General features: G+C 41.6%; 1 protein-coding gene across 1 annotated transcript in view; it reads right to left on the reverse strand.

The window, feature by feature from the left end:
• The window catches only part of CFAP58 (cilia and flagella associated protein 58), a 108071-nt gene extending 84162 nt beyond the window's left edge, over positions 1-23909 (reverse strand). Inside the window, exons 1-8 of the mRNA XM_081543204.1 lie at positions 23522-23909; positions 22234-22752; positions 13003-13284; positions 10885-11033; positions 9331-9487; positions 8249-8443; positions 6112-6249; positions 1305-1464 (exon numbers count right to left, since the gene is read on the reverse strand). Of these exons, the coding sequence (XP_081399330.1) occupies positions 1305-1464; positions 6112-6249; positions 8249-8443; positions 9331-9487; positions 10885-11033; positions 13003-13284; positions 22234-22455 (1303 nt within the window). The 5' untranslated portion in view covers positions 22456-22752; positions 23522-23909. The remainder of the gene's footprint in view (positions 1-1304; positions 1465-6111; positions 6250-8248; positions 8444-9330; positions 9488-10884; positions 11034-13002; positions 13285-22233; positions 22753-23521) is intronic.
• Between the last annotated feature and the right edge of the window lie 296 nt (positions 23910-24205).

Here is a 24205-nt window from a genome sequence, read left to right on the forward strand (position 1 = left end):
CCAGGCACCCAATGCCTAACATAATGCCTGCACACAGTATGGACTCAATTTATTGAATGAGTACATAAGTGGAGAAACGATCAATATCAACTGCAACCGTGCCTCTGTAAAAGATTGTTTCCGATGTCTTAGAAGGAAAAATATTGGCACTTCTCAAAGACTTTAGTGACAAATATTTCCAATAATCTTATCTAGAGATCTAGATTTTAACTTTTAGGGAGGCAATGTACATGTTTATGCTTCTGGGTATGTTATCTCAGTGAGCTATGGCTGAGTTCAATGAGGTGTTCCTGCCTCACATTTTCTGGTGCAGTCAGAATTCAAATCCTGATCTTCTGTCTCCAAGTCTCTAAGCTGTTTCTACTACACCATATTTAACTAGTATATATCATATTTCTAATTATATTCTTTTTTAGAAGGTGATAGCATTTTCTCGTAACTTTTATAAGCAGTAATATATCTGGATAATAATAGATGACATTTAGTAAGCACTTACTACGTGCTAGGCACTGTCCTTTCTAGATATTAGCCATTTCATCCCCAAAAGCTAAATGAGAAGGAAGTAGGATCTGAACCAAGGCACATCTGACTTCAGAGTCTGTATCCTTAACGATGTTTCTATACTACCTGGCTTCCTGTGGCACTTAAATTTTCCCTCCACAGATCAAAGTGATAGTTGGGTAGAATAGGGATTTGCCATATGGTAAGAGGAAAGGAGTTGGAAGCCATTTATTTTTGTCTTGCTGATTCTGGGTACACTATCATCTCATATACTGTTCATGGGGAATATTCAAGTTTCATTTCTCCTGCATCTTCTGTGAAAGAGAAAACTGAAGGAAAGATCATGTAGAACCCAGACTTAAGAGTTTGCATGCATGCTAAGTCATTTCAGTAGTGTCTCACTCTTTGTGACCCTATGGACCATAGCCGGCCAGGCTCCTCTGTCCATGGGATTCTCCAGGGAAGAATACTGAAGTGTGTTGCCATTTGCTCATGCAGGGGATCTTCCCAACCCAGGGATCAAACCAGCATCCCTTATGTCTCCTGCTGTTACTTCATTGACAAATACTGAGCAATATTTTGGGCTCAACATAATCCACTGAAGAGTTTTTCAAGGTACGAAAGTTCAAGGTATACAAAATGATGTCTCCTCCATATTATCTACTTACTAGTTTCAATGTTGTTTCACTGAATTCATTTCGCATGGTTTGTGCTTGCACGCATGGAGTCATCAAAAGACATAAGTCACCAATGAAATGCTTATAATCTAATAAAAACAAAACACAAAATGATTCTTGGTTTACCTCTCTCTAGTCCCAAGATCTGATTTTTCAGGGTTTCCTTCTGCTGTTCTACTTCTCCCTTTTGATCTTCAGTCTGGTGCAATTTCTTATGGATTTGTTCTCTGATTTTGTTGAGCTTCCCAACGTCAAGGCGCATCTGATGGATTTCTTCCTCTTTGGCCTGTAATTAGTGAGAGAGGATTACCAGGGATACTTGCTCAGTAAAGGGTCGGTGACTGGATGATGGTAAACTCAGAATCAATAAAAGGACATTCTTTCTAGGTCAGTGCAGAATTGTTCTGTGGGATTAAATCAAAACACACACTGTGTAGTTTTTGAGAGAAATTGAAAAACTGTAGTCTCTGAAAAAAATATATTGTTAAATAAGCTAAAAACAATGAAAAAGACTGATTACACCTGATGTCTCAAGATACTGTTGAATCATTGAATCAAACAATATGAGAATGCTGAGCTGTATGCATCATAAATGTGTAAAATTTGTGTACAAATGTTGTATTGATTACCAACTTTCAGATTCATAAAGTGATCTCTCTTGGAGGTTATTAACATGCTGTAAAATATTGAGTCTTTTGGATCCACACTGCCACTGTGGTGCAACTGCACGCAATAGAAAAGGCACCCTCCCCTTCCTCAGAGTACATTAGTCTTGTCGTTGTTCAGTAGCTCAGTCGTGTCTGACACTTTGTAACCTCATGGACTGCAGCATGCCAGGCTTCCCTGTCCTTCACTATTTCCCAGAGTTTGCTCATGTCCATTGGGTCGGTGATGCCATCCAACCATTTCATCCTCTGTCGTCCCCTTCTCCTGCCTTCAATCTTTCCCAGCATCAGGGTATTTTCCAATGAGTCGGCTCTTCGCATCAGGTGAATACTTGGCAAAGTATTGGAGATTCAGCTCAGTATAAGTCCTTCCAATGAGTATTCAGGGTTGATTTTCTTTAAGATTGACTGGTTTGATCTCCTTGCTCTCCAAAGGACTCTTCAGCACCACAGTCTGAAAGTATCAATTCTTCAGCACTCAGCCTTTTCTATTGTCCAGCTCTCACATCCATACATGACTGCTGAAAAAACCATAGCTTTGACTACACGGACCTTTGTTAGCAAAGTAATGTCTCCGTTTTTTAATATGCTATCTAGGTTGGTCATAGCCTTTCTTCCAAGGAGCAAGGGTCTTTTAATTTCATGGCTGCAGTCGCCATCTGCAGTGATTTTGGAGCCCAAGAAAATAAATTCTGTCACTGTTTCCATTGTTTCTCCATCTATTGCCATGAAGTCATGGGACTGGATGCCATGATCTTTGTTTTTTGAATGTTGAGTTTTAAGCCAGCTTTTTCACTCTCCTCTTTAACCTTCATCAAGAGATTATTTAGTTCATCTTCGTTTTCTACCATAAGGTTGGTGTCATCTGCATATTTGAGGTTATTGATATTTCTCCTGGCAATCTTGATTCCAGCTTGTGCTTCATTCAGCCTGGCATTCTGTATGATGTACTCTGCATATAAGTTAAATAAGCAGGGTGACAATATACAGCCTTGACATACTCCTTTTCCAATTGGAACCAGTCCATTGTTCCATGTCTGGTTCTAACTGTTGCTTCTTGACCTGCATACAGGTTTCGCAGGAAGCAGGTAAGATGGCTTTAAGAATTTTCCACAGTTTGTTGTGATCCATACAGTCAAAGGCTTTAGCAGAATCAATGAAGCAGAGGTAGATGTTTTTCTGGAATTCTTGTGCTTTTTCTATGATCCAGTGGATTTTGGCAGTTTGATTCAGATGATCATTATATCTACTACTGTGGGAAAAAATCCCTTAGAAGAAATGGAGTAGCCCTCATAGTCAACAAAAGAGTATGAAATGCAGTACTTGAGTGCAATCTCAAAAATGACAGGATGATCTCAGTTCCTTTTCAAGTCAAACTGTTCAACATCATAGGAATTCAAGTCTATGCCCCAACCACTAATGCCAAAGAAGCTGAAGTTGAAGAATTATATGAAGACCTGCAAGACCTTCTAGAACTAACACCAATAAAAAGATGTCCTTTTCATCATAGGGGACTGGAATGCAAAAGTAGGAGGTCAAGAGATACCTGGAGTAACAGGCAAGTTTGGCCTTGGAGTACAAAATGAAGCAGGCCAAAGGCTGACAGTTTTGCCAAGAGAATGCACCGGTCATAGCAGACATTCTCTTCCAACAACACAAGACAACTCTACACATGGACATCACCAGATGGTAAATACCAATATCAGACTGATTATAGTCTTTGTAGCCAAAGACGGAGAAGCTCTATACAGTCAGCAAAAACAAGACCAGGAGCTGACTGTGGCTCAGCTCATGAACTCCTTACTGCAAAATTCAGACTTAAATCAAAGAAAGTAAGGAAAACCACTAGGCCATTCAGGTATGACCTAAATCAAATCCCTTACGATTGTACAGTGGAAGTGAGAAACAGATTCAAGGAATGAGACCTGATAGACAGAGCGCCTGTAGAACTATGGACAGAGGTTTGTAACACAGTACAGGAGGTGGAGATCAAAACCATCCCCAAGAAAAAGAAATGCAAAAAGGCAAAATGGTTGTCTGAGGAGGCTTTACAAATAGCTGTGAAAAGAAGAGAAATGAAAGGCAAAGGAGAAAAGGAAAGATACACCCATCTGAATACAGAATTCCAAAGAACAGCAAGGAGGATAAGAAAGTCTTTTTAAATGAACAATTTCAAAGAAATCGAGGAAAACAATAGAATAGGAAAGACTAGAGATCTCTTCAAGAAAATTAGAGATACCAAGGGAACATTTCATGCAAAGATGGACACAATAAAGGACAAATGGTATGGACCTAACAGAAGCAAAAGATATTAAGAAGAAGTGGCAAGAATACACAGAAGAGCTACACAAAAAAGATCTTAATGACCCAGATAACCTCGATGGTGTGATCACTCACCTAGAACCAGACAGCCTAGAGTGTGAAGTCAAGTGGGCTTTAGGAAGCATCACTATGAACAAAGCTAGTGGAGGCGATGGAATTCCAGTTGAGCTATTGCAAATCCTAAAAGATAATGCTGTGAAAGTGCTGTACTCAATATGCCAGCAAATTTGGAAAACTCAGCAGTGGCCACAGGACTGGAAAACATCAGTTTTCATTCCAATCCCAAAGAAGGGCAATGCCAAAGAATGTTCAAACTACTCCACAATTGCACTCATTTCACATGCTAGCAAAGTAATGCTCAAAATCCTTCAAGTTAGGCTTCAACAGTATGTGAACTGAGAACTTCCAAATGTACAAGCTGGATTTAGAAAAGGCAGAGGAACCAGAGATCAAATTGTCAACATCTGTTGGATTATAAAAAAAAGCAAGAGAATTTAAGAAAAACATCTACTTCAGCAGAGTATGTTAGTCTATGACTGTCCATATGGACAGAAGGACAGGGTGGCATTAACGAGCAAGTCTACACAATATCAAAAGTTATCAAAACGACAATTCTAGCAAAGTAAAGCACCAGATTTTTGTCTATGGACTTCAAGTTTTATGAATTTTTTAAAAAATTTGTCACTCTTAGAAACTAGTTGATTTTCTGCAAATAAAGAGTAGCAATTATCCTCAGTTTTGACAATGAAGAGACTGCACTTAGCTGGGCATGTTATGCTCAGATCACTGATAGAATCCCAGAGGTTTAGGATCTGATAACAAAATATTCCATCTTTCAAGGTGCCCCATGCATGTTACTAAAGGAGAGAATTATTGACTTAAGTATTTTTACTTTGATTTCACCTTAGGGACTAATACATTATTTTGCCTTCAGTAGTCATTTCATTTATGCATTAACGTGGAACACTCTCATAAAGAACAGAGAGTCAAGCCTTTCTGGACTGCTTAAATGTTCCTCAGCCTCAGATCCTGTGGGGTCCAAATTAGTTCATCTAAAATCCTTTTCAATTAAAAAATGAAATGTTCTAATTCAATAGTTATTAATCTAGACCTCATAGTGATACTTCAGAAAAATTCTGAAAATTTCTGAGACTGCATGCAAAATAAGACATAAGATGTACATATATTAGTAAGTGTGTGTATGTATGTATGTGTGTACGCACGCACACACATGCTTTTATCAGATTCCCAAAAGGGGATGTGATGCAAAAACTGTTAAGATTTACTTTTCAAATCAATGTATTTTTGTGATTTGCCATTACCCAGTGTTCTAACAATACTAGAATTGGGTTTATGGATTTTTCAGAACTGCTGATAAACATAAAGCCACTCTGCTAAGCATGTAGGCAGACAATATGTATCCAAGTATAAAACAGTTATCCAAACTTAATTTGCAAGCACTCTTCAGTGAAGGGAGACCATCCTTGAAATTTACACTGGACAGAAGTGAAAATCGTGATTCTGCAGTCCTAAGAGTAGACACCAACCAGTACCAGTCCATCCCCCATCCCTCCCATTCCATATAAGCAGTGAAATATAATCTGACTTCTTTGTCACTCACATGTGTAAATGGTTTCTAGCTCTGGGCAGCTGGTTACTTGCAAGGCTGAACTACAGAGATGAACATCTGAGCTCGCTTTGGAAAATATCTGCATAATCATATGATCAAGAATCAGCTTTGCAATGTTATAAGAATGGACGCTATTATATTAAACTGCTTCTGGGAATAAAGCAATCACTGTAGGTTTACATCTGCCTCTGGTGGACCAAGGCTAATGCAGGTTATGCAACCAAAGGCTCCCAACAGCACCGATCAACCTGTATTTATACTAGCAGGGAATGAAAAAGGGTGTGCCAAAGGAACAAATATGTCACTCAGTGTTTACTTTGAGCTCCAACGCCTTCTGCTGGTTTTCTTGGGATAGCTGTTCACAAACCAAAGTGTGGTGTTCGTTCTCTTGCTGAAGTTTAGTATTTCTCATCTGAAACTGCTCCAGCTCCTTTGCGGCTCTCTCATTAAGTATCTGAAAGATGCAGAACAAGCTGGTTAATGCTTTTACAGGGGCTGCATACCCACACAGGAGGCCATGCAGACCTCCTGGGACAGGCAAGGCAACCACCTATCTTTTCATCTTTGCAGAAATGGTTCTCGCTACCCAGTGAAAGCACAAATGCACTCAAATATGATGACTGTTAAACGGCTGAGGGAAATGATGCCTTCTAATAGATAACATAGAGAGCATAATTTTTTTTTTCTGGGAGCCTTGGGAAGCCTTGTTCACAGGTGGTGGATAAATATTTTAATGCCTGTTTGCCATTTGGCAGGCTTCACATACGCAACAATTGCTATAATCACTGCAAATGAGCTAGAGATTCAAGCAGGCTTTATCGGCTATGGGGCTCAGAAGCTACATCTTCAGAAGCAAATCCTGCATTAACATGCCTATGACATTTTTGTGAACACAACCTTTCACTAAACACCAACACAAGAGACAATTCTCCTTAATCCAACTTAAGTCAAAACTGTGGAACAGTAGTGGAATGATTTATAACTGCCTGACTTCAGAGTCAGTTGGGTTTTCCTCTTCCTTACCTCAACTATCCTGAGAAGATATAGTTTCATAATTACATATTTATAAACACACATATTTTGGGAGGTCATTTCTATTGGGAAAATACTGGGGAGATGGAGGAATATCAAAAAGGTTCAAGCGGGGAAACGGGGAGAAGATGGTTTAGAAAACACTTATCCAATAACTTCCATTCAAGCAAAGTTAAACACAGAAAGAATCCATGCAACTTCCCATCAATAAGGACTAAATAAGCTTTTCCGTGGGTCCTGACTATAATTTTACGATGACTAAAAACCTCTCAAAGAAAGGTTTCCATGCTCAAAGAAAGCCTCATGTTTTTCTCATGGATATTGCACATCATATATTATCTACTTGATTTCTGGCTTTATGTAAAATTAATAAAGCACCTGACAAATGAATGTGCTCTAATATCTAATTTTGTAAGAAAAAAGTGCTGGATGGCTTGAAAAACAGTTTGGAAACTTCTGAAAAGAACACACTTTCAAGAAATGATTTTTTTCAATTACATGAATTGGTTCTTTAAGAAATTAGAAAAGACAGATTAGCATTTGTGTTGCCTTAAACTGTTACTAGAGAGGAAATGTTAGAAAAGTATCATATTTAGAACACATAAAGACTGTGTATGGTTTTCCAAACTTGAAACTTAAAAATAAGCATGTTAAAAATAAATCACGTTATATTTACAGGCTGGAATGCTCTGTCCAATAGAACTTTCTGCAATGAACTAAATGTTCTCTGTTCTGCGTATCTACTAGTCCCATGAGGCTATGAGCGCTTGAAATGGTGCGACCGGGGGACTGAATTTTTAATTTTATTTCATTTTAAATAATTTACATGTAAATAGCCAAATGTGGTTAGCTACCACATTAGACAGTGTGGTTTTATAACTGTGGAAATAACATAAATGAATCTCACAAACAGGATATGAGGAGAAAGACATTAGACACCAAAGAGTACTTCCTGTATGATTTCCTTTCTGTAAAGTACAGAAGCAGGCAAAACTAATGTCTGCTCAGAACTCCGAAGAGAGCTGACTTTTGTGGGAGAGAGTGACTGGGAGGGGGCGCGAAATGAGGAGGCTCCTGCGGTGCTGTTTCTCCCAGGCTGGATACAGGTGACCAAGATGTGTTCAAGGGCAGAAAATTCATCAGGTTGTACATCTGTGACTTATACACTTCTCTATGAGTTATGTTATACCTCAATAAAAGGGTAAAAAGAGATTAACTTGTTGGAGTATGGGGGGCGGGGAGGGGGCAGAGGACAGGGGAGGACGAACCTACCAACAGGGTCAGTCAAAGACCAAACACAGTGCTACATGTTGTGTTACCAACATCCATCAACATCCATAGTGAAGGGAGTTGCTGCTTTCCAGAGGAAATTCAAGAATCATCTTTGGCCAGACCCCACGGCGCAGCCCTGCCCAGCCCACCTTCTGCTCTTTCAGCTGTTGCTCCAGCCTCTGAAGTTCCTCCTTGCTCTTCTGCACATACTGCTGCAGCGCCTTGATTTCCGTCTGCCTGCTGTCCATGTCCACCTGAATTTGCCTGAGCTCCTTCTCTAGTTTTTCTTTCTTCCGGGTCTCCCGTGAAGCTTCATTCTGACGTTGCTGGATTTCTTGTTGGAACTACGGGCACAGAAAGGACAGGTGGGGAAGAGATGAGCCCCTTTCCAGGATGAGTATCAACAAGCTGAGCCTCTCCCTCTCTCGGATATTTTCAAGGCAGTGATTTTTTAGTACTATTTCTCCTGTAGGAGAGTCATCTTTGAACCCCAATGTTCAACCTTTTCAAGAATATTCTGTATTGCTTTTCAGAGCCTCGGCACCAAATGGTGGATGGTGGGAACAAATCCACAAAGAAAGGTATAAAATCCAGTTAAATATGGAAGCCCAGAGTTCTAGGGAGGTCAAACACAGAAAAAAATCCATCCAACTCTCCATCAACAGAAACAAAATAAAATGTAGCCAGCTACCCTAAATATGAAAATGTGTTTTCCATGAGTCCTGGATATTGCTAAACACAGTACTGTATAGTTTTATCATGATGGCCAAGTTCTATGAAAAGTCATTATCTTATCTCATGCTCAAAGGAGTCTCCTGTTATTCTCCTGAAGCTTGCATTTGTGTACTATCTTTTTGACCTCTGGCTTTATAGCAAAGTGTATGGAAGGATTCAGCTTCCTCACAAAGGAGAAAGGCCAGGGGAACTGCTTCCACCATCCCCAGAGGCAGGGTACCCTGGCCATCACAGGGGACACCTTCTTGGGCCAGAAATGTAAGCAGTGCCTTGTTTTGGTGACTTCTCAGGCAAAAACTATTGAGAAGAATGACTCAAGTAAAACTGCTCTTGCAAAAACAAACCAGAGAAACAAGCAGAAGCACGAATGCTTCATCTAGGGAACAGGGGGGTAAATCAGAGAGAGCAACAAGATGGGAAGGGAGACTGGAGAAGGACAAAAGCTCCTTCTGGAAGGTGATGTTTCTTCATCTTGCTCTCCGTGTTCAGAGCCGACCTGACTGATGGCCTGCTCTGCCTCTTCCCTGGACCGCTCCATTTCTTGCTGCTGTTCAGTGGTCTGAGCTAAGCACTCTCGTAATTTCACCACTTCTAACAACAGCTGGTCTCGTTCCTTTGTCACTTCTTCTTTGAACTTCAGCAAATCCCGGATACTACGAAAGAAGAACATGGGAGTCAGACTTAACAGCCACAGCCATCTGCTCTAGTATTCTTGCCAGGATAAACCCATGGACAGAGGAGCCTGACGGGCTACAGTCCATGGGGTCACAAAGAGTCGGACACGACTGAACACACAAGAATGAACTATTGGGTCCTACAGAAAACAGGGAACACAATGACTCTTCTGCCTGGTCATTAGGTCTGGGGCTAGGGGCGAGGCTGGAACAGAGAAGCTGATGGTGATAAAGTTAAGATGGCGTTTAAGATGGGTCTTGAAGGACGAATAGTTGTTTACTGTGTGGAGAAGGGAAGAAAAGAGATCCGTGGCATGGAAAACAGTAGGGCCAAATGTATAGAGACGTGGGCAAGCATGGTGCTGCTGAGACGTGGGCAAGCATGGTGCTGCTGAGACGTGGGCAAGCGTGGTGCTGCTGGATGTGAGTCTAGCAAGGCTGACTGGGGCAGATCTATGAAGGGCTTTGTATGTTCAAGACTTTGGTCTTTATCCTTTGGAAATGGGTAGCTGTCGAGGGTGCAACATGTTGGCGATGGAAGCATGTAGTAGTACATGTTTGAGAAGCATAAGGCTAGTATGAAAGATGGTAAAGAGCAGAGATGTCTCCTTGAAGGCAGAGAGAACAGTTAGGAGTCTGCTGCCAAATCCTGCAGAGAATGGGGGACCCAGTGGTGATGGGGAGGAGGGGAAGAATGAACTGATGCTTAGAAGACTGAGTCAACAAGACAAAACTTTGAGGGATGGAGGAGTAACAGGTGTGAAGAGCAAACTATTTTCTGGCCTAGAACCTGAGAAAGTAGAAAGGATAGTGATATGGCTAGTCATGGGTCAAAGGATGTTTGGGAGGGGCTGGGAATCTGCATAGAAAGTCAGCCATTTCCATTCCATACAAGTTTCAGAGAAATAAACTTAAAATCTTTACCCATTTTCAAACTGTATCACTGATTTTACAGAGCCAGAAGTTTGATATAACCACAAATGAGTCCTGAGAGGACTTCCCTGGTGGTCCAGTTGCTAAGACTCTGCACTGCCAATGCAGGGAGTCCAGGTTTGACCCCTGGTCAGCAAACTAGTTCCCACATGCCACAACTAAAGAGTTCACATGTCACAACTAAGACCCAGAGCAGCCAAATAAATAAATAAATATTTTAAAAAAGAATATCTTTATTTAAAAAAAAAATGAAATTCTTGGGTGTGGAAAAGGGAGTATTAAAAAGAAGAAAAAAAAACAGTAATAGACAAGAAGCTATCTCTGGCAACCCAACAAAGGAGTGTCTTATATTCACAAAGAACCAACAAGCCTTAGGCTGTCTGTTGAAGAAGGAGGCCTCTGGAAAAGTAAATTCAACATGTGTTCAGGAGGCAATGACCTACTTGCTATCTTGGTCCATGGACAGTCCAGACCCTTGCTCAACTAGTTTGGTTAGGTTCACTATTTCCTCTTTCAGGGCAAGAATCGTCTCCTTCGCCTTCTGCTCTTTATCATAGGCTGAATCCACCATCTTCCAGGCCTTTTCAATTTCCTAGATGAGCCATGGGATATCAGTGAGAAAAACCAAACTAGGTTCCAGATGCAACATAAATTGAATAAATAGAATAATAAAACAAGCACAATATAGAAGTTATTTATAGGGACAGATTATACTTATACACTATGCATTAAATGTATATTGACTTACTGTATTGTTTGGCATGAGTTAGTCATTACTGAAGAGCTGTTTTAAAGATGGAAACTGGCAAAGGATATTTCCTCTTGTGTAGGTGAATATAGTTACAGGGTTCATATACTGCAAGAGTTGCTAAAATTAGTGGGATTATTTCTAATACAGATGTTAAGATATGTTTACAAAATCTAAAATGAAAGTTCATGTGCTTTCCAAGTCCAGATATTTTATAGAAAAAAAGAAGAAAAGGAATGGTCTTGGATCCAAGTCCTTAAATGTGAAGCTCTTCATAGATTCCATATTAAAAATATGTTTTGCCCTCAGGCTTAAGTGAGCTCTTGGATGGCAATGTGAACTTTAGAGCCATCCATAGAAATGAGGCCTTGACTGTCACCTAATTGTACACAACAACCTTGATAATTCCCATTTCCAGAAACCAAAGCCTAGGCCTTCTCATCAAATGCTTATAGGGGAAAAGCAATACTATTCTGAATGCAATGTGGAATACTAACAGAAATACTTAAAAGAGAATCACAGGCATTAGAGTACGTGGATGAAGGACAGTAAATGTTGCAACAGCCTTGAGTTTTGCCCTGCCACTTAATTTTCTTGCAAAATTTCATCAAGTGGAATGTGAGCTCTTTTACACAAACAAGAATCTATATGTTTAAGGTGAAAATATTTTACTTTTATGTGACAAGGAATAAAATGAGTTGAAGAAAGTATTTAATTAAATAAATTCATCCCATTACATTAGAAAGAGATGATTCTTGGGTAATTGCAGCACATAATTTAGTGATTCAAAACAAAATGTCAGCTCATGGGATTTTTTTTCTGTAGCAACCATATGTACTATTTTCAGCAAAACAAAAGAAAGATATTTAAATGAAAATATGATTATATGAAGTTCTGTCTGAAGCAATTTCACCAACTATATTTTAGTCAATTCATGACTTTAATTTCCAGTTTTTTAATTTACAATAAGAAGTGGGAGGGAGTTCTCATCATAAAATGATTGAAAGCCTTCTTATATTGGTATTCCTGCAAAGATTAGAAGAAAATAACAATAGAGAGAGAAAGACACTGAAAAAACTGGGGTATGTTTAACTGTATGATATCAAGGGAATTATCTAAACATTTTCTGATAATTTTTCAGCACTAGGGTTTCAATTATAAAATAAAATATCTTAACCTCTTATCACCCTACAATCTACAAAGAACGTTTGTGTTTCACCTTTAAAACAATGTAGCATACTTGAGGATGAAAAAACAAAATGTAAAATAAAGCCGTACTTCCTCAATAACCACTCCTCCAGACTGAATCCCCATTCTCCCATTATGAGAAACTGGGACAATCATTGCAGAAGCAAAAGGGGAATAAGAGAAAAGATCATAAAAACTATCATCTGGAAATTCTCAAGGTAATCTCTCCCAAAATATTGGAAAAAATAGGAATATGAAAATATCTTTAACAAGCTATCATCATAAGGTATTTAAATACTTATCTTTCTTCAAACAAGAGATACTGAGATTCCTAATATTGCACTTACTTATGGCCAAATGTTTTTGCTAACCCAGTATTTCCTAGAACCAAGTCAGTAAGGTTCTACATTATTTTCTACACAGTGAAATTCACTCAAGCAAATTATTTTCTTTGAAAATGAACATTATTCCCTAGGCTTAATGAATACATAAATCATGTAAATTTTTACATAATAACTCTTTTACTACCAGCCCAGAGCTGCCAATATAATGAAAGGATGATGTTTTAAAGATGGGATGCATTTATGGCAGCTTGCCGTGGTTCCTTTTCTAGAAGATGACTGACCTTCTTCAGGGATGCGATGGTGGTCTGATCATCCTGAGAGAGCTTCAGGGCAGTGGCGACCTTCGCGGAATTAACCACGATCTCCGCGTTCAGCTCTCTGCACTTGGCCATCAGACGCTTTTCATTGTCATAAGACTTTTTCATGACAGCATGAAGCTTCTCATATTCAACCCTAAATTTCTCCAAACTTCTGTCTCCTGAAAGTTCATTGAGAACCTCCTGAAAATCCCTTTCGATTTCTTCATATACAGTTTCCTCCAGCACTAGCTTTTCAGTCTTTTCCTGTTCAAAAAGTCAAAGATGAGAATGAAGATTGCAATATTTACCTCATCGCTATTCAGGAATGACTGTTATTATCCGTGAATAAGACCTTCGTACAAGCAAAATAAAAGCTACTGAGAAGCAGGTGATTTATATGAAGGTCTGCATATACGTGGGCTTCTCTGGTAGCTCAGTGGTAAAGAATCCACCTGCCAATGCAGGAGACTCAGGAGACACTGGTTTGTTCCCTGGGTCGGGAAGATACCCTGGCGGAGGACATGGAAACCCACTCCAGTATTCTTGCCTGGAGAATCCCATGGACAGAGGAGCCTGGCAGGCTACAGTCCATAGGGTCGGAAAGAGTCAGACACGACTAAATGACCATAAGCATTCTGTACATATGCATACATAAGCATGAGGATAATATTTCCTAATATTTCCTCCCACATAGTGCTAAGGATTAGATTAGATGGGATAATTCACGTTAAACACTTAGCCAAGTGCCTGGCAAACAGTAAGTACTCAATAAATTTTGAGAGCTGATATGATTATTCCAAGGCTGCTTCTTACCATCCTCAGGACTGCAGAGGAAAGCCACAGCATGCTGAGGTCAGACATAACATAGATACCATGAAATCACACTTAAACAATGAAACCTGTCCAGAATGTAGAGTATTCTATTTTAAAATATGCCATCATTTTTACCCCTTTAAAAATTAGCTTAGTTCAGCTCCACAAGAATTTTGAAATGTCCCCTGGGCAATGGTCATGGGCTTTCTTCCCCTTTGCTTTCCATGATTAGCTGGGCAGCAAATTATTTAAAATAAGAGCATATACATGTAATTCAAGCAAGTCTGACTTAGATGAGAACCAGGATTTAGTTATATAAGAATTCGTATTTTTCCTAGTGTCATGGGCAGAATTGTGTACCCTAGAGAAAGGTATGATGAAGTTCTAACCCCCAGTAACTGTGAATGTGACTTTATTTGGAAATAGAGTCATTGCAAATACAATTAGGTTGAAGTCATACTGGGGTAGAGTGGTTCCTAATACCATATGACTGCTACTGCTACTGCTAAGTCGCTTCAGTCGTGTCCGACTCTTTGCGACCCTGTAGACGGCAGCCCACCAGGCTCCGCCGTCCCTAGGATTCTCCAGGCAAGAATACTGGAGTGGGTTGCCATTTCCTTCTCCAGTGCATGAAAGGGAAAAGTAAAAGTGAAGTCGCTTAGTCGTGTCTGACTCTTAGCGACCCCATGGACTATAGCCTACCAGGCTCCTCCATCCATGGGATTTTCCAGGCAAGAGTACTGGAGTGGGGTGCCATTGCCTTCTCCACCATATGACTAGTGTTCTTATAATAAAAGAGGAATTTTTATAATTATGTGGGGTGATCGATGTTAACTAAACTTATTGTGGTAATGACTTCAAACTGTATACATAAATCAAGGGGGCTTCTGTATACATAAATCAAGGGGGCTTCTCTGGTGGCACAGATGGTAAAGAATCTGTCTACAATGTTGGAGACCTAGATTCAATACCTGGGTCAGGAAGATTCCCTGGAGAAGGGAATAGCAACCCACTCCAGTATTCTTGGACTTCCCTGGTGGCTCAGCGGTAAAGAATCCACCTGTAACGCAGGAGCCACAGGAGACACGGGTTCAATCTCTGGATTGGGAAGTTCCCTTGGAGGAAGGCATGGCCACTCACTCTAGTATTCTTTCCTGGAGAATCCCATGGAGAGAGGAGCCTGGTGGGCTACAGTCCATGGGGTCGAAAAGAGTCGGACATGACTGAAGCGACTTAGCGCACACACACATGTATCAAATCATTATGTTATACACCTAAAACTAATACAATGCTACATGTCAATCACATCTCAGTAAAAAAAGCAGGGGAAGCATTTGGACACAGATACATACACACACATACAAGAACCCATGTGACAGATGGAGGCAAAGATTAGACTGATACAGCTGCAGGCCAAGAAAAACTCAGGATGGCTGGCCACCACCAGAAGCTAGGAAAAGGCAAGGAAGTATTTTACTCATAGTCTCAGAGGGAGCATGGCTCTGCAGACATCTTGATATCAGACTTCTTAGTCTCCACAACTGTGAAATAATAAATTTCTGCTGTAAGCTACCCAGTTTGTGGTACTATATTACAGATGCCCTAGCCAACGAATACACCTATTTCTTACTACAAACGGCATAATAATAATAAAAAAGAATAAGTATGGTTAATATATTTATTCAGAAAATATTGATTGAACATCTTCTGTATATAAGTTGGAATGAGGAGGCTGGAGGAGATATCAAAATAAGGAGTAAACAGTCTTCCCATAGGAAATGTATACATTAAGAGCTGATGCGGTATGTATGCAGAAAATAGAAGCATGGAGTTTGATACCTGCCATAAAATGGATTCAAAGTTCTATGAGGACCTATAGGAAGACGGAATTACTCCCAGCAGCAAGAATTAAAGCCAATTTCATAAAAGAAGTGGCATTTGAGCAGGCATAAAAGGGAGATTGGAGTTTTCACAGGTAGAGGTGAAGAGAAAGGGCATTCCTGGCCCATGGCAAAACTTGATCAAAGACTCAGGGCCAAGCAGGTATCCGTGATTTGAAATTGGTTAAGAAGCTCAAGTTAGCTAAAGAAGTATGATATGGACAGGGACAGAGACTAGACAGGGAGTTAGGGACAGACTGGACACCTTGATAGCATTCTAAGGAATATGGAGCAAATTATTCTGGAAGCCACAGGTAACCACTTCACCTTTTGAGCAAAGAACTGATAAGTTTTGAAAGGTCTTATTTATGTTTGTAACATTATGCTTTGATATCTCCACTAAAACAGGCTTTAAAATCAAAACTATTGCTAACACTGTTGATGGGAATGTAAATTGCTACAGTCACTATGGAGAACAGTATGCTGCTGCTGCTGCTAAGTCGCGTCAGTCGTGTCCGACTCTGTGCGACTCCATAGACGGCAGCCCACCAGGCTCCCCCGTCCCTGGGATTCTCCAGGCAAGAATACTGGAGTGGGTTGCCATTTCCTTCTCCAGTGCATGAAAGTGAAAAGTGAAAGTGAAGTCGCTCAGTCATGTCCGACTCTTCGCGACCCCATGGGCTGCAGCCTACCAGGTTCCTCCATCCATGGGGAACAGTATGGGGGCTTCTTAAAAAACTACAAATAGAGCTACCATATAGCTACCATATAGCCCAGCAATCCTACTCCTGGGCATGTATCTGGAGAAAACCATAATTCATTCAAATAGATACATGCATCCCAATGTTCCTTGCAGCACTGTTAACAATAGCCATGACACGGAAGCAATCTAAATGTCCATCAACAGAGAAATGGATAAAGAAGATGTGGTACAAGGTGGGATGGGGGAAGGGAGACTTGGGGGGAAGGGAGACTTGGGGGGAAGGGAGACTCAAGAAGGAGAGGACATACATACAGCTGTTTCACTTTGTTGTACAGCAGAAACTAACACTGCAAAGCAATTAAACTCCAATAATAAAAATTCTAAAAAGTTGTGGTATATATATACAATGGAATATTACTCAGCCATAAAAAGGAATGAAATAATGCCATTTGCAGCAACATGGATATACCTAGAGACTGTTGTACTGAGTGAAGTAAGTCAGACAGAGAAAGACAAATATCATATGTTATCTCTTATATGTGGAATCTAAAAAAAAGGTACAAATGAACCTATTTATAAAACAGAAAAAGAATTAAAGCTATTGAAAACAAACTTATGGTTATCAGGGGGAAAAGATGCAGGGGAGGGATAAATTGGGAGATTAGGATTGACATATACATACTACCATATATAAAATAGATAACTAATAACCCTCTATTGTACAGCACAGGGAACTGTACTCAATACTCAATGTAATGACCTACATGGGAAAAGAATCTTAAAAATAGTGGTTATATGTATATGTATACCTGATTCACTCTGCTGTACACCCAAAAATAACACAACATTGTAAATCAACTCTTTTCCAATAATTTTTTTAAGAAAAACCTCTATTACTAGCCAAAGGAATTAACTGACACAATCTCTAATCCCAACAATAAAGTAAAATTCAAATTCACCCTGCAGACTTTGGGTAAGTTGTCTAGTTTACCTTCTGCCCTGACAAACCTGTCTTTTCCAACATAGAGAAAGTCAATATGCTACTGGTCTTCAAAAGCACCTGTGCTGTTGATCACACTTCTAAATACGAGATGCAAGCAAAACAGTGTCTGTATCTTAAACAGATACGGAGTCACAAGCATATTTATAGAACATTTTGTATAACATTAGTATTAATACTAGTATTAAATTCAACAGAGGTTTTCTTCCTGATTAAAAAGCAGATTATTGCAAAGATCACAATACAGCAATTCCACAAAGAAGAAAAACTTGTATTAAGGAATGGTGCTGCTGCTGCTAAGTCGCTTCAGTCGTGTCCGACTCTGTGCAACCACATAGACGGCAGCCCACCAGGCTCCTCCATCCCTGGGATTCTCCAGGCAAGAACACTGGAGTGGGTTGCCATCTCCTTCTCCAATGCATGAACGCATGCTAAGTCGCTTCAGTCGTATCCGACTCTGTGCGACCCTATGGACAGCAGCCCATCAGGCTCTTCTGTCCACAGGATTCTCTAGGCAAGAGTACTGGAGTGGGTTGCCATTTCCTTCTCCAAGGAATGGTGCTGCTGCTGCTCAATGCTTTCCCCTTGTTGATGCTAAACATGAACACACAACAAACATTTATCCCAGCAATGTTCTCATTTCCTTCCCTGTAAATGGTATTTACAGGACGTGGAACAACAGACTGGTTCCAAATTGGGAAAGGAATACGTCAAGGCTGTATATTGTCACCCTGCTTATTTAACTTATATGCAGAGTACATCATGTGAAATGCTGGGCTGGATGAAGCACAAGCTGGAATCAAGATTGCCAGGAGAAATATCAATAACCTCAGATATGCAGATGACACCACCCTTATGGCAGAAAGCAAAGATGAACTAAAGAGCCTCTTGATGAAGGTTAAAGAGGAGAGTGAAAAAGTTGGCTTAAAACTCAACATTCAAAAAACAAAGATCATGGCATCCATTCCCATCACTTCATGGCAAATAGATGGAGAAACAACGGAAACAGTGACAGACATTGTTTTGGGCTCCAAAAATCACTGCAGATGGTGACTGTAGCCATGAAATTAAAAGATGCTTGCTCCTTGGAAGAAAAGCTATGACCAATCTAGACAGCATATTAAAAAGCAGAAACATTACTTTGCCAACAAAGGTCCATCTAGTCAAAGCTATGGTTTTTCCAGTAGTCATGTATGGGTGTGAGAGTTGGACTATAAAAGAAAGCTGAGCATCAAAGAATTGATGCTTTTGAACTGTGTTGTTGGAGAAGACTCTTGAGAGTCCTGTGGACTGCAAGGAGATCAAACCGGTCAGTCCTAAAGGAAATCAGTCTTGAATATTCATTGGAAGGACTGATGTTGAAGCTGAAACTCCAATACTTTGGCCACCTGATGCGAAGAACTGACTCATTGGAAAAGACCTTGATGCTGGGAAAGATTGAAGGCAGGAGGAGAAGGGGATGACAGAGGATGAGATGGTTGGATGGCATCACTGACTCAAGAGACATGAGTTTGAGCAAGATCCAAGAGTTGGTGACAGACAGGGGAAGCATGGCGTGCTGTAGTTCATGGGGTCACAAAGAGTCAGACACGACTGAGCAGCTGAATTGAACTGAACTGAAACGGTATTCATCAACACTTGATCACTAGCCTAAAGATTTGTTCACAAGAAAGGTTTTCCCTGTACACTTGGCACTAAGCACAGGCATGGAAAAATATCAAAGAAAAAAAGTTGTAAAGAAACTTTTATGAACAAAAGAAATGTGTTCGTATTGTCATTTTAAAATACACTGCAATTCAAAGCAAAGCAAAAATCTTTTAGCTGTGACCAATAACCAGTTGGTACCTACATTGTTATAGCATATAATGGTATCTACTTCAGAAGCAGGATTTCAACAGGAACTGATCAGAAAGGAGCTGTGATGCTCCTTCATACAACACCAATTTGGGTGTGTACTATTAGCCAGGCACTGTTCTAGGTGCCAAGAGCAGTGGGGAAAGGAAAAGAAAAAGAGAGCTGCAGTGAAAAATGAGGCTGCGTGGAAATGAAGACTTATGAAAGCAAAGGTGAGGAAACTTTGACTGAGGTCAACTGAAAAGAAAAATAGATGAAAAAATGACAGTGGATTATGAAAGGGAAGGGACGGGAAAATAATCAGTTTATAGTGTTGATATCTGGGGCTTACATAGGGAAAATGAAGAAGAATGAAATAAACCAAGAGGACTGCTGCTGCTGCTGCTGCTAAGTCGCTTCAGTCGTGTCCGACTCTGTGCGACCCCATAGATGGCAGCCCACCTGGCTCCCCCGTCCCTGGGATTCTCCAGGCAAGAACACTGGAGTGGATTGCCATTTCCTTCTCCAGTGCATGGAAATGAAAAGTGAAAGTGAAGTCGCTCAGTCGTGTCCAACTCATAGTGACCCCATGGACTACAGCCTACCAGGCTCCTCCGTCCATGGGATTTGCCAGGCAAGAGTACTGGAGTGGGGTGCCAATGCCTTCTCCGAACCAAGAGGACTAGTGGGGGAGAAAAGGAAATAAAGGAAAAGTTAAAGAACTAGAAGGAACAGGAGGAGGAAATGGGAAGAAAAGAGGTATGAATGAGTGTGGGTACTGAAGGCAAGAAATTTGGCCTTGGATGGACAACAAGCACATGAAAAAATGCTCAACATCTCTCATTATTAGAGAAATGCAAATCTAAACTACAGTGAGATATCACCTCGCACCAGTCAGAATGGCCATCATCAAAAAATCTACAAACAACAAACGCTGGAGAGGATGTGGAGAAAAGGGAACCCTCTCGCACTGTTAGTAAGAATGTAAATTGATAGAGCTACTGTGGAGAACAGTAAAGGAATTCCTTTAAAAAACTAGGAATAAAACTACCATATAATCCAGCAATCCCATGACTGGGCATATACCCTGGAAAACCATAACTCAGAAAGGTCCATGTTCCCCTATATTCATTGCAGCACTATTTACAATAGCTAGGACATGGAAGCAACCTAGATGTCCATCGACAGATGAGCAAAGCAGCTGTGGTACACATATACAATGGAATATTACTCAACCACAAAAAGGAGCAAATTTGAGTCAGTTGAACTGAGGCAGATGAACCTAGAGCCTGTTATACAGAGTAAAGTAAGTCAGAAAGAGAAAAACAAGTATTGTATATTAACGCATAAACATGGAATCTAGAAAAATGGTACTGATGAACCTATTTTCAGGGCAAGAATAGAGACACAGATGTAGAGAATGGACTTGTAGACATAGCAGGGGAAAAGGAGACGGTGGGACAAATTGAGAGAGTATCAATGCCACATATACACTACCATGTGTAAACAGATAGCTATTGGGAAGTTCCTGTATAACACAGGGAGCTCAGCCCAGTGCTCTGTGACAACCTATAGGGGTGGGATGGGGGTAGGAGGGAGGGAGGCTCTAGACAGAGGGGATATATGTATACTTATGATTGATTCACACTGTTGTACAACAAAAACCAACACAACACTGTAAAGCAATTATCCTCCAATTAAAAGTAAATTAAAAAAAAAATTTTTTTTAAAGAAAGACATTTGGCAGGATGGATGAGAGTGATGGCGCCTAGAGAGGGAAGATGATGGAGAGTATGAGAGGGATTGTATGATAAGGAGAGAGAGTTGTTGACCGCAGGAAGGGCAGACTAGGTGTGGAGGAAATGGAATGATGAGGGGATGTGAAAGGTGTAGAGGAGACCAAAGTAAGAACTGGAACAGGGGTATGATGGTAGTGAGAGAAGCTGGGACCAGGCCTGGCTTTGTGGGTGTGTGAACTATTCAGTTGCAGGAGCCTCCTTGCTAAGATGTGCTCCACCCTTGGTTTACTTACTGTTCTGCTCAAACCTGTTATTTTTTTAACATGAGACTCTGCATTTTCATTTTTCCTTGAACCCCACAAACTATATAACTAATCCTGGCTGGGACTGACCATGTGATGAGAGAGACTGGGAAGGTCTCTGATGGAGTGATGAAGGATTTGAATTAGGGCTATAATGGAGGAGGACTGTGACTGACAAGTGAGGACAGAGATCTGAGGTTGTCCAGGTTATAAATGAGGGTGCTAAGGGACAGGCTGATGGACAGGGAAGCCTGGTATGCTGCAGTCCATAGGGCCATAAAGAGTCCAACACGACTTAGCTACTGAACAACAATAGACAGGCAAGGGGTCACTAAAGAGTTGCAGAAATAACCTCACATCAGTGAGGCTGAAGTTGGAGTGTGCTACAAAGTGGGGGAGTGAAGGGAGGGCATAAGATATCAACACAGTGGTCAGTGACAGCACAGGGCAGTAGTGATGGGCTGAAATGAGTAACGGGTGATCAGTTGATAGGGAATTGTGGTGTGATGTGGTCAGTAAACAAGAGTGACACTGGGTATTTATGAAGTCTTCTTCTAGGTTTCCCCATTCAGCAAGACGTCAATATTTCTGTGTGTATCTCTCCTATGGTTTCACCTTTCGACTCAAAATCTAGGAGTGGGGGCCTGTCATGTGTGAGGGGGAGAACTTATGAAAGTCCCACAGCACAGTGCCAGTTTAACGGGGGAGGGGGCAGGGGGGTGTCCACCCAATGAAAGGAGGGGCAAGAAATAATGGACCCAGCGCCAATGGGAACTGGGAACCGGAGTGGGGTGGTGGGGGTAGGGAGTGAGGTTATGGGTGGGGATAGGATGCTGACTGAGGGAATTTTCGGAATCAGTGGATGTGACACGGGATAGCAGGAGAGAGAGGACGGGGAGGGGTCGAAGGAGAGGCGACAGAGAAGGGGGCGCTGACTTCTGACCTCGGCCATCCTGGCGCGCTCTGCGGGTGGCCTCAGAGGCAGCTGTGGAGATCGCGGAAACTGGGCCGGAGGCTGAGGAAGGGGGGCCGAAACCCGGCGCTCGGCGCGTCCCCCGGTCTCCTGGCAACCGCCTCGCCCGCTGGGGGCGCTAGCGGAGGTTCGAAAGGGGTGGAGCCTCCGAGGCGGGCACCTGGGCTGCGCTCCTCGGAGTTGTGTGTGCATCCTGCATGGGGCGAGACCAGGGCAACGAGCGGCATTGTCTCTGAGCGGCTGGGAGGAGTCCCGGGGTGTGCGCGGAAGTGAGGAACATCCAAGACCAAGGAGACTCGAGTTGAGACCTGGGGTTAGACCCGGGAGCCGGCAATGGAGAACCAAGGACTGACGCTTAGAAGATGTGGATCAGAGGGTTTGAATGAAGGAAAGCCCGGCAGTCTCCCTCTGCCTTCTGTCACAAAGTGACTCGGTCACGGGAGCAGGAAATATTCTCGGTTCGCGTCAATTCCAGCCCTTGTGAAACAGCTGCTGTGTGCAAAACATAGGGTAGAGGGGGTGGGCGGAAGAGAACTAAAGTAGAGGAAACACAGACCCGGCTCCCAAAGGCTGTCGTCACTAGTGGTGAGGAAAATAGGGTGCAGAGGTCGAGGCACCCTGAAAAAGTACGTCGAGCCACATCCCGAAAATCTGCCTAGTATCTGATTTCTCTCTTCCTCCCTGTCCCTCCTCCTCCACTCCTTTAGACTTCAGGTGCAGGGTTGGAGTAATTAAACTCTTTAATTAAAGACCTCTGTCTTGTTTCCTTTTTTTCTCATTTTCTCCACACCTCAACTTCAGCCTCCATAGGAATTCATGCTACTGTGCTTGGGTATATGGGCTTCCCCGGTGGCTCCCACCTGCAATCCAGGAGACCTAGGAGACACTGGTTGGATCCCTGGGTGGGGAGGGACCCCTGGGTAAGGCCATGGCAACCCACTCCAGTATTTTTGCCTGGAGAATCCCATGGACAGAGGAGCCCGGCGGGCTACAGTCCATAGGGTCACAAAGAGTTGGACACGACTGAAGTGACTGAGCCCACACTTATGTGCCTGGGTATATATTTTTGAAAAAATGTGTAGCATTTTCATTAGTGGGTGTTTTTAATTGTAAGAGTGGTATTGGACTTTAAGAATCATCCTGTTTTCTAGTTTTCACTCAGCAATCTTTTTAAGGTTCGGTCCCTGTTTTGTAGGTGTTGTAATCCCAGTTCATTGCTTCTTATTGTGGCAGTGCTCTCTGTGTTGGACATCCTTACCTTTTACTTTCAGCCCCCCAGTGCTGGATACCAAGGCTGGCTCCACCTTTCCAATATCATCAACAATGCAGCTATGGTCATCCTTGTCAGTGGTCTTTTATGGACCTATGAACAAACTCCTCTGAAATATATGCCTAGGAGTGAAATTGTTAAAACCAAAGGGGATGCACGAGGCCATCATATTCAAATTGTCCTGCACAGATGCGTCCAGCCAACAGCCAGTGGGGGCTGAAAAACAGACCCCACCCTCTTACCCATGTGGTCTGCTGGAGGAAGACATGTCCCTTCCTTCCCACTAAAGCTTTGTTCCTTAGTCAAGCCATGAACCTACAGGCTGTGATTATCCACAAGGTATGCCCTCTTCAAATTCATACTGTGGTGGACAGTATTTTCCAATGGCACAAAGGTGCCTAGTAGCCTGGCGGAAGCCCTGGGTACTTGACTTCACCAAGTACTGCTAGATGGCACACTGGAACTGCTGCCCTACACCACATTCCAGGGTGTCCCCTACTCCCATCCTTACCAGCATCTAGTGGTTTATTTATTCATAAATAGTCATATAGTGTTTACTAAGTGTCAGATACTATTCCCAGTGCCTTACAAATACTGATTCATCTAATTAGCCAGTTTCCTAATTTCTGTCAGTATCATGGAATTCATGTCAGCACATTGTTTTAATTTGCA

This window comes from Giraffa tippelskirchi, chromosome 2, assembly GCF_054371585.1.
Source record: "Giraffa tippelskirchi isolate mGirTip1 chromosome 2, T2T-mGirTip1v1.2.pri, whole genome shotgun sequence".
Classification (NCBI taxonomy): domain Eukaryota; kingdom Metazoa; phylum Chordata; class Mammalia; order Artiodactyla; family Giraffidae; genus Giraffa; species Giraffa tippelskirchi.